This window comes from Acartia tonsa, chromosome 8 (assembly GCF_053477335.1).
Source record: "Acartia tonsa isolate MP-2025a chromosome 8, ASM5347733v1, whole genome shotgun sequence".
Classification (NCBI taxonomy): domain Eukaryota; kingdom Metazoa; phylum Arthropoda; class Copepoda; order Calanoida; family Acartiidae; genus Acartia; species Acartia tonsa.
The window spans coordinates 38,636,122-38,653,360 of record NC_137267.1 but is presented as its reverse complement, the minus strand read 5'-3'; the positions used below and the strand labels follow the sequence as shown (position 1 = coordinate 38,653,360).

The window sequence follows — 17,239 nt, the reverse complement described above, 5'->3', positions numbered from 1 at the left end:
ATACATATTGGAGAGTTGCCCTGCTACTCTATCATTAGAGTATGTCTTTATGTCTTTCGGAATGCGATTTTAGAGAAGCCTTTTAAACCTCCTTGTTTATTATTAGATTTTAAAGTATTTATAAATAGCTTTAAATGGAGTCAACTGGAATCAAAACTGATTTCAAGGGTTTATGTCGATTATGTCTCTTTGCTAAAAAGTAGTCGTTGCTGACAAGATATCGACAAAAAATGGACAATAATGATACCTTGGCTTCAAAGAAAAATTGTCATGTTGACATTAAAAGGCATATCGTTCTTGTAATCATATTTCAACTCATATGCTACACAACTGGGAAAACAACGATAATTCGGGCTGAATTACCATCGACAAACATATATAATTTTTGAGCAGCATTGCTAAGAAAAAAAGATTAAAAAAACATTAATAAATTTCAACTAGATTTATTTAACAGACTAGTTATAACATATTACAGAAAATTTTATATAGTTTTTACATAATTTTAATACATATTTTATAACCTTTAATACATTAATTCAATCATTATTTTAATGTAATTTTGAACATATATAACATAAAGAAATTTTGGCACAAAAAAAAATATTTTAAAGTGAGATCGAGAAGTATTTAAAAAACTATTGAAGCTCCTTGAAAAAAAAAACTATTGAAATTTTCTTACATTTTCATGCCATTTTCCCTAACTTTGAATCTAATAATACATACATAAAAATACAGTGCTTATTGAATGCTAAAAAATGTGCAAAATTTGTATTTTAAAATATTAAAATAGTACTAATAATATAATAATATCACAGCTATAATAAATTCTTGTAATAAAACAATAAATTCTTTTTGCATTATTAATATGTTTGGACTTTGATTTAAACAATTAAAATAACTCTTTTTTTATTTAATTATTTATCACTTAATCGGCTAGATAAAGAATGTTATCTATTTATTTAACCTTTTTATTTGTTTTCAAAACATTTTTGTTCGCTTTTTGACTTATACAATAGACTGTCTTTATTTTGATCAAAAAAAATGGTCCAAATTTTTATCACAACGAAGATCCAACGCCACTACTCGTTGAGCCCGACGAATCGGCGTCTTTTAATTCATCCACCGCCAACCGCCGATGCTCTTTGATTGTTAGCGGATTATGCACCGGCGACTGTGTAGTTTTCACAGGCGATTGCGGCTTTTGGGGGCTGCCAGGGCCGTTTGCCACAAACATAGAATCAGGCAACGGCTTGGAAGGCGATTGAAGCTCTTCTTTGACCGCCAAGAGATCCCGGTGTAGCTCGCGGTTTTGCGGCGCCAGACGCACGGCCTGGCTGAAGTCGGCGTACGCCATTTGGAGGTCGCCAGCTGCCTGGTGGGAGCGTGCGCGCGTTTGGAAGGCCTCGTAGACGTGCGGGTAAAGTTTTATGACCTCGCTGGCGTGCTCTATTGCCTCGGAATACTTCTTCATCTTTCGCCGGCATCTAAATAAGAAAAATATTTATTTGGATTACCCTACAAGGCCTATTACTGTATTGTCCTAACACTGCGGGACAACTTAAATCCAATATAACCTTACTTTCCCTATACAAGGTATTTTCAATTTCAATAGAGAATGTAGAGATGCAGTAGAAATATGTAGATTGAAATAAAAATAGGGCAAACAAAAATAATCTTCCATTTCAATCTTGTGTACATATTTAAAACTCTATATTTAGATTTTATAATGATTTGGGGGAAGTAATGGGTGTAGATTAATTGTAGTTCAATTGAAATAAAATGCATACCTTGACAAATTAAGGAGTAGATGAATTCTTAGCTGATCAAACACCTTCTGAAACTTGCCAATAACTGAAGCTGGTATCCTCTTGATTGCATATTGATACCTGAGTTAAAACATCAAATTAAATTAAAGTTAAGTAGAGCAAATGAAGCTTTATCGTACAGTCTTTGTTCTTTAAGAAGCGGTCTCTAAGGTGCATATGCGAGAGGGGGGGGGGGGTAAATTTGATAACCTAATTTTATTTTAGATTTTAAAAAAAAGTTGAAGAAATTTTTTTTTGAGGGGGGGGGGGCATTTCATCCAGGGGAAATTTCTCATAGGAAGTGTGTGGTATCCTTACCCAAAATAGTTATAAACCTTCAAAGCTACATTTTAAAGAAGAATCATATCGGTTCAACGATTGGGGGGATCCTACAAGAAATGTCTCTCATATAAAAATAGCTATTATATATAATAATTTATAAAACTGTTTACCTAACAGCAGCATCTTCTAGCCTGTTTCTTCTATACAGTGTATTTCCATCCTCCAATAGTTTATTCAACAAACAAAGCCTAAAAAATCACATATTTTTATATCAATAAAAACAAAGAAACAAGAATATTTTTATGGAAACTTACATTTTACATGAAAAAAGAATAACGTATACAAACCTACAAACCCCATAAAACGTCCGGATAATATTATTTTCTGATATGAAAAATGACCAAGATGCACAAACTTTCATTAAGACATACACACATTCCTTAATGACACCTATTAAATATTTAAAACGACTGAACACTATTTCTACTAATTTTTTCTATCAAAACTTTTTTAAATTTGAACTTACATGATCTCAGGTTTTCTATTCGCCATATTCCACGTGGTGGGTCCCAGCTTCGCGCCTTTTTTCAGAAACACCTTCACCACATCAATATTGCCACAGGCTATGGACCTATCCAGGGCTCGCATCCCGTTCATATCCACATGCTCCATCATGGCGCCGTTGTCGAGCAGGTAGGCCACCAGCTCGGGGTCCCCGTTGGTGGCGGCATGGTCCAGCGCTGTGCGACCCTTTTTGTCCACGCCCGTCAGGTCAGCCTTGTTGGATATCAGAAATTTCACGGTTTCCAGTTTCCCCCTGGAGCAAGCCCATGTCAGGGGAGACATATTCTCTTTGTCCAGCACATCAATGTTGGACTTGCGGACAGAAACTAAATGCTCTACAATGCCAAGATGACCTTCCATAGCGGCGGATATAAGCGGGGTGCGGCCAAGAGCATCTTTAGACTCAACCGGGGCACCCTCGCTCAGCAGCAGCTCGCATACGGACCAATGACCTTCCCTGGCGGCTTGATGCAGCGGCGTAGCCTCACGCAGGTTCGTGCTTGTCAGCCGCGCTTTGCGCTTTATCAGCGCCTGGCAGCAATCACGACGACCGTTGGCCGCAGCCGCGCCCAACAAAGTTTCGCCGAGCAATGTGTCGGAGCGGTTTACATCAACTTCTCGCATGTCAAGTAGGAACTCAAGGATATCAAGCTTCCCTAAAAAATAGAATATTTTTACTTTCTTTTTTCGTATTATACTTAATTTTATGAGAAGGATTTTTGTCCGCATGTACAATAGATTTTAGACTATTAGATAGGACTATTGGGGGTCAAGTAGTTAAAACTGTCCACCCCAGAATTTGTTTTCTTCCATAAATTTCTCAAATATTAATTGAAATATTACCTGCAGCTGAAGCGGCTACCGCCGCCTGTTGTGCCAGTTCTGGTAGGCTGACCCTCTTCTTGCAGGTTGGCATGGAGCAAGACCTGCCAGGTGGACAGGTACACTGCTCCCAGTCCAGAGAAATCAGATATTCCAGCAAGGACAGGTGGCCGTGACGCGCGGCATGCACTAGTGCGCACGATTCTGTGTTGTCAACCTGCAATCAATCAATCAATTAACAAAGTCCAATAGTGAACCGAGGATTTTCTTTTCCAGGGAAAGAAGTATTGGACAAATAATAAAAAGGTTTAATAAAAGTATTACTTATTAGATATGTGAATTACACAACGATTTTTAGTGAAATAGAGTAAAATAGTAAAATAGGTTATTAATATGTCTTACCTTAGTAATAAGAGCTCCAGCCTCAACGAGAACCCGTAAACATTCAAGATGACCCGATATACAGGCAAATGTAACAGCTGTAAAACCATCCGCGTTTCCTGAGTTAGGGTCAGCGCCATATTCAAGCAGCAGGCTGACCAGCTCAGTGTAGCCGCGCTCAGCAAAAACGCACAACAAAGGCGCGTTGTTCAAATGCATGGTAGTCTAAAATAGAAAACAAATTTAATATCAAAGATTTTTTTATCGGAAAAGACAAGAAAATAATCTTGAATGGTTGGTATGTTAGTGTTTTAGAGTCTAACTGTAGGTTGTTAAATGAAACGTATGCTGTGGTCTTAAAAGGATTTGTTACCTGATTAGGATTAGCTCCGGAGAGTAGGATAAGCTTGGTAAGGTTTATGGAGGGGCTGAACATGTTTCTCTCAGAGCCCAGGGCAAGGGATATGTCGTCAGTGACCAGAGATATCCAAGAGGCCAACAAATCACGCGTAGGAATCTCGCTTGTTTGGTTTCTAAAAATAAAATATTTATAAATCTAAAGCAATGTTTGACTTCATGTTTCTGTCTATAGTTTATTAATACACAGTTGCTATGTTAATATAAGTTCACTTCAAGGTAGCTCCTGATTGTAATTGATCAGGTTTTAGGCTATTTAGTAATTATAAGGGGATAGGGAGACTTAACCTACCCAAAAGATTAGGAATCTTATTTTCTGAGATTTTTTAAACATAAAATAATTTTAAACAACAAAAGATAAGATTTTTTAATGAAATAAAAATATCATAACTTATCTAAGCACAAACGTAACGATTTTATAAAAAAGGACATATAAAAATGTCTTTGTGTTCTGTTTTGAATTGTTAAAACAAATTTGAACTGAATATTCCAATTGAAACTGAATTTAAAGTAACTGAGAAGACAAAGGAGGAAGTTATTTGTAATCCTATCCAAGGAATGGTAATCCATATTTTTATCAGATTGTCACAAGCGTTCTAGAAAACAAGGATGACAACATCCATAAAAGCAAAGCTCTGAAATGGTAGGACAAAAGAACATTAACTCTTGTAGAATGTCAGAACAGAATATAAATGTATCTGTCGTAACAAAATTGTAGGTAAATTTGCTGCAAAACTGTTGAATACAGGATAATCTTTAAAGGACATACCTACATTTTAGAACTTGATTATAGAGATGCTTCGCAAACAATATTTGTCTGATTTATCTGTTTAATTTATTGCATATAAATGTTAATATGGAAGATTAACACATAATTAAGATGAAGCAGACATAGTTTTAATTGTTGTTCTAATCAATTAATAACAATTAATCGATTTTAATAATTTATGCATCGCATATGAAATGAATTAATGTTTGAATTTAATTTTATAGATATATTTTTAAGTTTTTATGATTTAAACTGTTTCACCTTATAATCTTTCCATTTATCGAAGTATACGTGTAAGAAACTATTAACTTGTGATTTCTAGGAAAATTAGGTACAATTTTATAAGCATAGTGTCTTAATATCTGTAACTACTTCAATTTTATTATTTTTACGACTAATAAACAATGAATTTTGTTCAGACTTCTGTTTTATTACTATCAGAAGACCAGTCACTCTAAACTTTTTGAATGTTCGTTTGTCTTACAATCTGATTTATTGAGTTTCGTTTTAGGATACATACGAGAAATTGACTTACTTTTCAAATTGACAGAAATATGACTAAAGTGAATGAAAGATTAATGTCTAAATTTTCTCTCATCTTCATTACTTGATGCACTTTTTTTCTGCAATTTTTAAATGAAGGATTTACGCGAGAGAGAAAAAAATATTTCTATAAAACAACAATTTTTGCAACCAAAAAAAAACATGTTAGATATTTCCTACACTTCAGCGTACGAAATCATTTTGGCTAATACATTTCTAGATAAACAATCATTCATACTCACGTATTTTTAAAATTTATATTTTGTAGCATAACTGATATACAGACGGACAAAGTAAATTAAATACTGAATGCTCATTGGTATAAGGAACTTTCACAAAAATATTATGCCGCCTATCAAAAATACCAGCTGACAAGATCACAGTTTTCTAATAGACCTACGGACTGACTGACGGACGGACAGACAGTAAATTATAGAGTAGCTTCGCTACTAAAAACTAAGAAGCTTTGTTTCTTCAGATGATTTACATGACATTGAGTTTGACTGTAACGTCTATGGCATGAATTCACTCATAGTTCCCCAATAACGACATTGGCCATTTTTATAAATATTCCAAGCAGTATTACATAAACACCAGCAATAAAGACTGTTCATAAATTTAAAACTAATGTTTTTCTTATTTTTCATTTTTGTTAAAGATATGACAATTAACCTCTTTTATTTTTCTGCGACAGATCATAAATTTTTAAGTGCAATTTTAAATGTATAATTATTTAATTAAGCATGTGTTTTATACATATGTTTTTTTTTATGTAAGACGTCATATTGAAAAGTAGAATTCAATATTGTATAAAATAAGCACCTACAAGTTCTTCATACTGAATATTAATTTATAGTCCATTATCCATTCACTGTATCATTATGATATACATTTTAGTTTATTATGACCACCTGGCAATGTTTGACTTGCATTGCAGGGATCTGAAGGGATAAGACAACGGCCGATAAATTGATGTACATCACCAATTGTGATACACACAATTACCCCTTCTGATTATTAAAATTAGTTTTTGAAACGTTTAAACACTCAACGTAATGAATTAATCTATTAAATTCCACTAAAGTCCCCAAAGTTGTGAAACTAATGAATAAGAAAACGTTATATAGGATTTTGGGGACTAGTAGAATTGCCCATTGTCCCCTCTCTCTCTCTGATTTCATTGACATATAATTTTATTAGTTTAAGTGGACTCTAAGTCATAAGTGGACTAAAAAAATAGTATTTGTCTTTGAAGGAGCAAATGTGCCTTAACCATAGCTTGACATTTTAACTAACACATCTTGTTACTTATATGCTTATTTTAAAAAAATCTTTATATGCTACAAATGTTGTCATCCTTGTTAAATAAGTTCCTACTTGAAGTAATGCAAAGATTGCAAAAAATGTGCAAAAATTCTCCATTTTTAGAAGTTTTGCAAGGTTGACATATGAGGAAATGAAAAGTATTTTGATTTCTTGGACAGGGACAGGTATGTCTAAACTTGATTAATTAGGAACACTAAAGTAAAGTTTTAATTAGAAATTTCAATTCTTTTTGGATTTTTTTTAACAATGAAGGTAAAATTTCGATGGATAGCTCATAAGAATAAGGAAACAAGGAAGATTTTATTATACATAGTGTTCTTATAGATTTTTTCCGTTGATAATAATGATTATATTATTAATATCAGTTTAGTTGGCTCTCAGAGTATTGATTTTAAGATTCTTATTTTATTATTCGTGGAAAATTGTCTAATATACGATACGATATAAGAGTTTTTGGTATTGCTTTGAACAAATACAAATTCCTTTTCTATGTAGTTGTTTTAAAAAAGATATGATCATTTTCATGACCTAAGCTGGCATTGTGATAAAGTATGATAAAGTGCATGCTATAACTTTTATTATTCACTCTTTTTCAAAGAGTTAGGCTGCTCTTTCTTCAATTTTGATATATTTGTCACAGTGCAATATTCTTCTAAAGTTTGCAGCAGTTTTAGTAATATGTTACTAATTATTAAGTTTGCGTTAGGTCCTGCCACTAGGCAACATATTTGATATTTCTTGTGTATTAAAATAAATAAAATAAAATAAAACTATATAAACGATATACCTATGTAAATATTCGTATCATATAATTGTGTTTTAAAATATGTTGACTGAAATAAATATTTTGATTTGATTTTAATTTTGAAAACGATTAATATCCGCCGAATTAAAGCCGGTTCTCAGCCCTGTTGAAAAATCATGTATAACATCGTATTACAGACAATTTTACACAAATATTAAAATAAAATTACCCTTGGTCCCTAGGGGGAAACAAAACTGGTTTTAATTTTGTGATTTTCATTTTAATATCAGCGGAAAGCTGTATATAATACGATGCGATAAATAACTTTCCCCAAAGTTGAATTTGTTAAATTATGCCTTTGGTATATATTACTGTTTGTAGGAAAAGAAAAGTTGTAAATAAAAAATACTATTTAAAAAAAAAGTTCCATGTTAATTTGCAAAGCATTTGTTTAAGTGTGGGAAAAGAAAATTCTGATTGAAATCAAGAACAAGGATGACAATTTACAAAAGTAATTAATGGTAGGAACTACGTCATTTAGAATATCATTTGATTTTTCAATGATAAATCCTAGTATTAGGAAAGCTGTTAAGCATATCCTCTCTAAAATTGCGTCTCAAAATGTAAGTATGTCCATGGTAAATTTTTTTATTACATATCTAATTGTTTCAGAAGAAGCGTAGTTATTCTATTTTCATTAATGATCGTTTGTTCGACTGTCTGTTTGTTGAACTCTTACTTTTACTGAATCTAATATAGGGAATACTACGTTAAATAGAGGTAATGATAGATCAACCAACAACTAAAGTTGCAGAGTAGCTTCGCTACGAGAGAAACAGAATACATAGATATTAGATAATGCTTTTACAGATGTTTATCAAATTCTCTAAATGTCTTTTTGCTTGAATTAGAAACTTGATTAGTTAGATACAATCTTTAATTTAATTCAATGGCAGTTGAAATGTTAAATTTTGCACTAGAGTTGAGACAATTTCTTTTAAAGAAAAGGGGTCATTGATGTGACATAACGGCATTTCATTATTTTGCTACTTTTATTTACAATATTAAGCAACAAGTCTTAAAATTACTATATGTCAATTTTCTAATCATTCTGAAAAATGCTTTTAAAACTTACTTGTAAATATTAGACTTGAGTATATGATGTGCCAATTCCAGAGATTTCTCTGGACCAAGCGACTTCTCAGCCCTACACATTGACAAGGACAGGGCTATATGTCCATGGCGGGAATCACACAGGAACTTCAGCGAGTCTTTGTCTGCCCGGCGCACCAGCCACTCGCGGAACAGCGGGTGGAAAAAGCAGATTGAGTCATCGCGACGCTTGACAAGAAAATCTGACAAATGTGTGTTGTATGTTGATAGAAACTGTTCCCATGTTATGGCCTTGGATTCTTGGCTGCTGCTGCCGGCAGCTGCTGGCTGCGGCTGCTGGTCAGACAGCCAGGTGGCCAGGACGGCCAGGTAGATTTGGGAGAGGGTTAGTGGCTGCAGGGAGGCTAGACAAACTGACAGAATGCTGGACACTATCTGGAAACTTTGACTTGTAGGAAATCTGAAAAAAACATAAATACAAAAAGATGTCTATTTGTTTGTCTTTGTCAGGTTTTTTATTCATATTGTTGAGAGTAATTCGATTATAAGCTCCCTTCTCCCTCCCAGAAAAACATAACAATTTCTAAATTATGGTAAACGGTGAAAACACTACTAATGTTAAAAGAAAAAGAAAAGAGCTAATTTTATAGAAGGTGAGGAATACAATAAAAGAAAAATATATTTTTTTACCTTAAATTAAACTCCAGCATGAAAATTTGCGCAAGAGTTTGTGGTAGAACTTTAAAGCTGCTTTTAATCACAATACTCCCCTTCTCCACCACATCCAACAACAGCTTTGCAAACAAAAAGCTGCCTTTGGCGGCTGTCAACACATGACTCTGAAATTTAGCTGCTGGCGGTGTTGATTGGTCAGTGTCAGTGGCGAATAGCCGGCTGCTTGGCAGCTGTAGGGATGAAGGCACTATGTTTGTTTGGATCTGGGGACTTGAGTTAATTCTAAACAAAGCAATTATAAAAAATCCAAAGTGTTTCAAAAATATAAAATAAAAATAAATACTTTTTTGTAAATACTCATATTTTATTAAGGTTAAAAAGTAAAGAATGACAGGAGCAGGTAAATAGGTTAATATTACTATATTCTTCTATCCATGAATGAATATATCCAGGGGAGAAAGATTCTGACAAAAAATTCGAATTGAAATCTATTAAGTAATATTTGTAACTACCTGTGAGCAATATAATCTCCAATGTCTTTCTGTAGTCTCTCATCCACATCATGATTGTCCAAACTAAAAAATAATAATTTATTAACACAGCAACAATTTATATTTTCATATATAATATATTTAACCCTTTTAATAGTTATATTTTACATCATGAACTCTCAAGTGCTTAGGTCATATTCGTTGACTCAAAAATTGTATGGGCTTAAAAATCTTAATTGGGTATTACAAACCAGCAGGCTACAAAATTATACATCAATAATTTTAATCTTCAGAAAGGGTAATTTTGTTTCTCATTATTCAGGATGTAAATTTATCTTCAATTTTGTTATCCCTTAAGATTACTGCCAAAATGAGAAATGCAATCATAAAGGACAAACAGACAACTTTTCCAGTATAAATTACTTCAGCATAGTAAAATATCAATTCATTTTATGTATTTTCTCAAAATTTCAATGACACATACACAAAATAAATCAAATAAGCAGTAAAATCATTGTAAAACGCAAAATACATTTAAACAAAAACAACCCTTTCAAAGAAAAACTAAATTTAAAAAGACATAAAAAAAAATGCTAGATTTGCAATAAAATATAAGAATGTTTTCATTGTAATTCAAGTGTCTTCAACAATTTTGGTTTCTAAAGACAGCATAAGACTTTAATATCACATAGAATCAGACTAGTTATTTATCGCATCGTATTATAGACAGCTTTCCGCGGATATAAAAATGTACAATTATAGAATTAAATCTAGCGTCGAGATGCCGAAGGCACAGGCTAATAAAACTGTTTTGATATTATGATTGTATATTTTTATGTTCGTAGAAAAAAGTATGTAATATGATGCTATACACGATTTTTCAGTATTGCTTGGAACCGATTCTAATCTAGCGGACATTAAACGGAAACAATATTCTGATGTAATTCTAATGTTTAAAACCATTCTAAAAATATACTAAATATTAAGAGGGGAGTTCTTGTTTATGTTAAACATTTACTAGACATGTCACAGAAATTTGTTTTTCATTTAAAAAATATAATATCTTTAAATCATTTTTAGACCTATCAAAGTAAGAACTAATCTATTACAAGATTTTTTTAAAATAGATTAAAACTTAATTATAATAAAAAAGCATTATGAAGTAAGTATGTCTGTCCTTTATTATCTAAAAAAACACTGGACACAATTGATCATTTCAGGAAAGTTTTTATGTGGTCTCAAGAAAGTTTTAGACCATTTTGATAGTTTTTGCCCCTGTCTTTCTTCAATAGAAACATTCCAAGAGGAAAAATAAGCACAAATTTATATGTAATTTATATTTCTATAATAAAACATCCGCAAAAATACAAAAAAAAATGTTGTATTACAAAATATAGCAAAAAAGATTTATGTGCAGAAATGATTGTAAAATATGTTTATGTTATCTCCGACTATCTCAGAGGCTTATTGTAATATGTTGTAAAAATGATAACTATAAAAGTTTTTATGCTAGAAGACACTTCTTTGTATTAAATATGTAAAAATTTAACTTTGAAATGGAAGGTTAAGGCTGTTTGGCTGTAAAAAAAAGTCGTCAATAGATGTTTAAATCTCTTTTTCAGATGAAAGCTTAATAAAAGTTAACAATTAACCACTCTCTATTTAATTTAAGAATATTTAAAAAAAAAACATTTTAATTAACTTCAAAATCTTTTTATGCATTACCACTCCCTTCTAGAGATGTAGGGGCAATAAAGATGTTAAAAATGTTCCTACTGCTGCTATTTCAAATACGCAACATCGTTTATGAGGGTCGTCTGTAATAGTAGGACGAAACAGGGATCAAAAGAGATAAGGCAATGGACGATAAATTGATGTACATTCCCAAAAAGATCTTATGCAAAATTACCCCTTCTGTAGATTACAATAAGTGATTGAAACGTTTGGACAATCAAACCAATTAACCAACCAATCAAAATTCAATAAAAGTCTCCAAAGATGTCAAGCTAACGAATAAGAAAACGTTATTGTAAAACTTTGGGGACTAGTGTAATAAACAGCCCAATGTCCCCTTCCTCCCTGATTTCTGTTTCATTCATACTAGAATCAAAACTAATTTTAAAAAGCTTTTAATTCAATTCACTGAATTTATTTTAATCCCAAAATTTTGAATGAAATTATATTCTTTTTGTATAAAACAAGGACGAACCTATTATGTTAGTTGAATTGTTTATCATATTTTCATTTTATATAATTTAAGCATAATAAATACATAATAGAACGAAACATTTACATAAGTAACGCATATATTTCCAGTACAGACAAACATACCGACTTATAGATTAGCTTTGCTACACTAGATAAATGTATTGTTGTGCCTTTATAAAATGTAATTGCTGACTTGCATTTCAATTTTTCCTCAATAAATTTAGATTTCTATTAAAAGACATAAATATTATTTTATTACAGATAATCGCTTTTGAATGCAAAATTTTAAAAAAAGGCTTAAATGCAAAAAAGGTACAAAAATCATTTATTATAAACAGCAATAATTTTGTTGTTAGTTTGTTATGATAACGCTGAACTGATTTATTTTAAGCTTTACACACCTCCTGGAATGGTTTTTATTTCTGAATCTTATTCTTGGGATATTTTCTAGCTTCCCCCCCCCCCAAAAAAAAAAAAAAAATCGATAGAGCTAAAGGGCGCTAGGGGTGAAGCTACTTGTTAAAACATTACATTTGAGAATATGCGAATAGCAATGATCCAATTTATAAGAAAAAAACCGCCTAAAATCGGCCTTTAACAGCCTAAACTGAAAATCTTCGTCGTATTTTTTACTTGATTTTACTATCCATTTCAATTTTAATTGTACAATTAGTTCAAAGTAATTTGAAACATTTAAGAAAAAACACATTTTTGAAAGATTTACTTGAAATTTTTCACATTGTTGTCTTTACGGCTGGCTTTTGTTTTATTTTATTGCATTATTACTTTTAGGTAACTAAGCTACTCTGTAACTCAAAATGTCTGTCTGTCTGTACGTATATATAAAACGTTGGTTGTAATATTTTATTCTATTGCCTGCTATGAAAGGTAGATGTCAAGTTTTCAACGGGCATACATGCGTAGACAAATTTTAGGAATAAGCAAAAATTAACCTCTTTTACCTATTTAGTGTCAAGAATAAATTTCAAAAGGTTGAAAAAAAACCAAAAATTAATATTAATTTAACTTTCTAAAAAAACTCAATTCTGCATGATATCATTTTGTCAAAATTGCACTCTTACAGAACATAACTCATCTACGCGACTAAAGATAAAAATGAAAGATTAAAACCCATCTGTGACTTCATATATATTTTGACCCACTTTCATTTTTTCATACTTGCTTTCATAGGGATATGCATTTATGAAAATTATTAGAACAGTGTTATTTGCCTCCATAGACGTCCAAGGGTGGGGTAAAGTGGTGTTTAACCACATTAATCTTTTGAAAATACATGAAAAATAATAGAAATGGAATATTTTGAAAAATAAGAAAATATAAATATAATTTGTGAATCAGTAAATTTTCCATTTTTTGCTCTTATAGACAAAAACAATCCAATTATAAAGAGTTATTTTGACCATTATTAATATGTTAACTATATTTTCATGCATGTTAACATCCTTGTTTTTTGGTTTTACGAAATCGAGGATCTTTAATAAACTTTTAGAATATATTTCACTGTTCATAATGCAATGTACAATATATAAGTCTACAAGATTTTTTCAATTAAAGCAGCCATTTAAGGAACTTCTAACCATGAGCCAAAATTGTTAATTTAGGCCAAAAAACCTTCAGAATTGTATGAAGCTTCCCTGTAAGGCTATCGGCGAAGCAGCTACTAAGAAATAAAGTATTACAGTTAGGTTACTAAGACGTTGCTTCCCTACTAAGTAAGTTATGAAAGAGCAGTTTATTTAATTTTAAGTAACATTAAGAAGACTAAAACAAATTTTACATATTGTATACAGAGCACTATATTCTTTACTCTTTCATACTAGATTTCAATGGTCTGATAATTTTAAACATATGTAACTAAAAGGGCGAAGGATAAATTGATATAACATAAATACAAGGACAATTATGTCTATAAGTAGCGAAGCAATGTAAATATTTGTATTTTATTTGTTCTTTGTAGGTTAGTTTGGCAAAACTACTATTTCAAGAGATCTTTGTAACTCTCTTTCGTCTTTGACGGACATATGTATTGTACATATTATAGTTGTAAAGTAGCTACTCTACAAATGTATAGATGGACTTATGGACATATCCTAGTAATGGAGTAGCTTTGCTCCTAATAATACAACCCTTGAGATTTGAATAGTTATCCAAAAATGGGCAACGCACAAATAAAATGTGATTGGTTTTTCTTTAAAGAGGGAAGGGATACAGGGAGGGAGGGGACATTGAGCAGTTTAATACCCTAGTCCCCAAAGTTTTATAATAACGTTTTCTTATTCGTTAGCCTAACAACTTTGGGGAGGTTTATTGAATTTTGATTCGCTCATTAAGTTGAATGTCCTAACGTTCCAACAACTAATTGCAGTCTAAAGATTGGATAATTTTGTGTATTGCCATTGGGGATGTACATTAATTTATCGGTCACTGTCTTATTCCTGGAAGGGATAAATATCATACATGTTGTTATTATAGTGGCTATAAAAATTGCATGGATAAAGGGAAACTTAATATCAAAAATAAAAACACGTTTGCTTATTTGTTGAAAATTAAGAATTTCGAGTCCAGGCAAACAACTCAAGAGATATAATTGTCCCTCTAATTTAAAACCTTGCAAGAAGATTCCTTCAACGAATAGGTAGATATAACAATAAGAGATAAAAATATGTTTTCTGTTTATATCTTTTTTATAAGGTTTTTAGTCTGAAGCTTAGGATTTAAATAACTACTAAACCGATTTGGTTTATTTCAGGGAAGCTTATCATAGGTCTCTGGATGGTTTTAGACTACTTAAAATTAAAGTCTTGAGATTTTTTCGGCCCTTCCCTACCACTTCGAGCCTCTAAATGCTAGGGACGTAAGAGCTAGTAAAAAAAATTATGTTTTTTCAATATAAAAGCTATGCCTCGCTTTAAACAATAATATCATCCTTAGTTTAGAAAACTTCTAGTCTAGCTCCTGGTTAAGAAAGGGTTATTATGTCGTTTATCTAAATTAAAAGTCGTTAAAACGTTTAGCGACATACTTTAAGAGCTGTTATAGATTCGTTATCAAATCTTGCCTAAAATTAACTTTTTTATTAAGATGTAACATTTTTTCTCGAAAAAGCAACTCTTTAACTCAGTTAGTCTGTCCGTCTGTAACGTTTAAAGGATAAAAAATTAAACCAATCTCATTAATATTTGCAAATATTTGACTTAAATCAAATTTTTGTTTCAGTTTGACTTCGAAACCGATAAATATCAGCTGGATTAGAACCGGTTCTACTGAAAAATCATGTATATCATCGTATTACTGACAATTTTCCACTATTATAATAAAAACATAAAACTTTGGCCCCTCGGACCAAAGAAGACTACTTTTTCTCTTTTATTTTATTATCTGCGGAAATCTGTCTATAATATGATGCGATGGATAACTATTACTCTAATCAGTATTGTTCTGGAGAAAAAAAATTAGAAATGTGAAATTTATCTTACAGTAAAATCTACATTTCTGAAGATTTAGAACAATCGATCGATTAGGTAAAATTAAAGATTAATTTTATACCTAAAGCACGTAGCTACTATTACTTTTAGCGAGGCTATAATATAACTTTCTATAATTGTTCGTCTGTCCGTTTATGGCAGTATTCTGAAAGTTTTTACGAAAATAGTAAACTCATAGATTATCATAAAAAAAATATAAAATTTATTGGTTTAGTTTTTCTTTTTTAAGTATTATGTTATCTAATAAAGTGAAACCTGCAGCGGGCTAAAATAATTCTCTCTTCTATCTCCCTAAGCCCATCCCCTCTCCTCCTATTAGATGAACGAACTGACCAATAAACGAATAACATGTTAGCAAAATAAGTTGACAATTTTTCCCCTGTCATAACATGTACGTTTGTTCTAAATCCATTGTTCTGCAATAAAGTAAATTATTTTAAGATTTATATAATGATTATAACCTTTTCTAATTGTAAATGATAAATTATTTTATAGCTAAGTCACCCATGGTTTAAATTCCCAACGCTGCTAAAAGTTCCATAACAACAGACAGAGAACAAGATTTTAATAAATAAAGACTTAATTATTTGAAGTGCGTTATATGGAATTTCTAGGATCCTAATTTATATTCTTAAAGGACATCATGTCAAACTTATGTCAGCAATGACCACTATCATATCATATTAAATAGGGATCTAAAGGGGTAAGACAATAGCCGATTAATCCCATTGTTAATACAAAAAATTACTACTTTTGTAGATTACAATTAGTGGTTGAAATGTTTGAACACTCAACTTAATAAACTAACCAATCAAAATCCATAAAAAAGCTCCCAAAGTTGTAAAGAAAACGAATAAGAATTATAAAACTCTGGGGATTAGTGTAATAAACAGCCCATGGTCCCCTCTTTTTCTCTGTATATTAATACTAGCAGAGTCGCCCCCAGCATCTATGGGATCTGTATTAAGTGGAAAAAAGGGGACAGCCTAAAATCATCCATAAAATGAATATCTCTAACAATTTAGTGGTTAATGAGATCTTAACGAACAAAAAAGCATACAATAAGATAATATCATATTGATTCATTTCGAACAGTTTTATTCAAACTAATAATTTCTAAAATGTATGCTTTAAATTTAGGATTCAGCAACTCTATTCTACATATCAATTTTTCTGTATCAACATCCCCGTCCGTCAATCCATAATCATTAACTATTAATGAGAATCTTAACTACATGAACCAAACATTAACTCCAATTGATTTTCTCTAAATAGGGTTACAATTTTGGACTATTTGCCCTTATATAGAAATTGAAATTAAATCAAATGTGATTTTAGCACGAAATAAATTTATATTTGTTTAATTTGGTTGAGTGTTTATTTTATATATTTGCTGTAGAATATCTTAAAATATTTTAAATTGAATAAAATAGGATAAAACCAACAATGAATACTAGGATATATTGACGGGGAAAACTTTTTCCTCAATATAGGTTGCTAATAAGGACCTCATTTATTGGTCAGTTTGTTCATCCAGTAGGAGGAGAGGGGGTTGATGCGGTATCGTTATTTTAGCCCACTGCGAGTTTCAC

At 31.4% G+C, this 17,239-nt stretch overlaps 1 protein-coding gene across 3 annotated transcripts in view; it reads right to left on the bottom strand.

The window, feature by feature from the left end:
- Positions 1–427: 427 nt before the first annotated feature.
- The window catches only part of LOC145326911 (protein TANC1-like), a 146,973-nt gene continuing 130,161 nt past the window's right edge, over positions 428–17,239 (bottom strand). For all 3 annotated transcript variants that reach the window (XM_080170356.1, XM_080170357.1, XM_080170358.1), the window contains 10 exons: positions 9,955–10,017; positions 9,458–9,724; positions 8,790–9,227; positions 4,228–4,387; positions 3,876–4,079; positions 3,495–3,690; positions 2,614–3,307; positions 2,258–2,335; positions 1,788–1,886; positions 428–1,484 (listed from right to left, as the gene is read on the bottom strand). In XM_080170356.1, the coding sequence (XP_080026482.1) occupies positions 1,058–1,484; positions 1,788–1,886; positions 2,258–2,335; positions 2,614–3,307; positions 3,495–3,690; positions 3,876–4,079; positions 4,228–4,387; positions 8,790–9,227; positions 9,458–9,724; positions 9,955–10,017 (2,626 nt within the window). In that variant the 3' untranslated portion in view covers positions 428–1,057. The remainder of the gene's footprint in view (positions 1,485–1,787; positions 1,887–2,257; positions 2,336–2,613; positions 3,308–3,494; positions 3,691–3,875; positions 4,080–4,227; positions 4,388–8,789; positions 9,228–9,457; positions 9,725–9,954; positions 10,018–17,239) is intronic.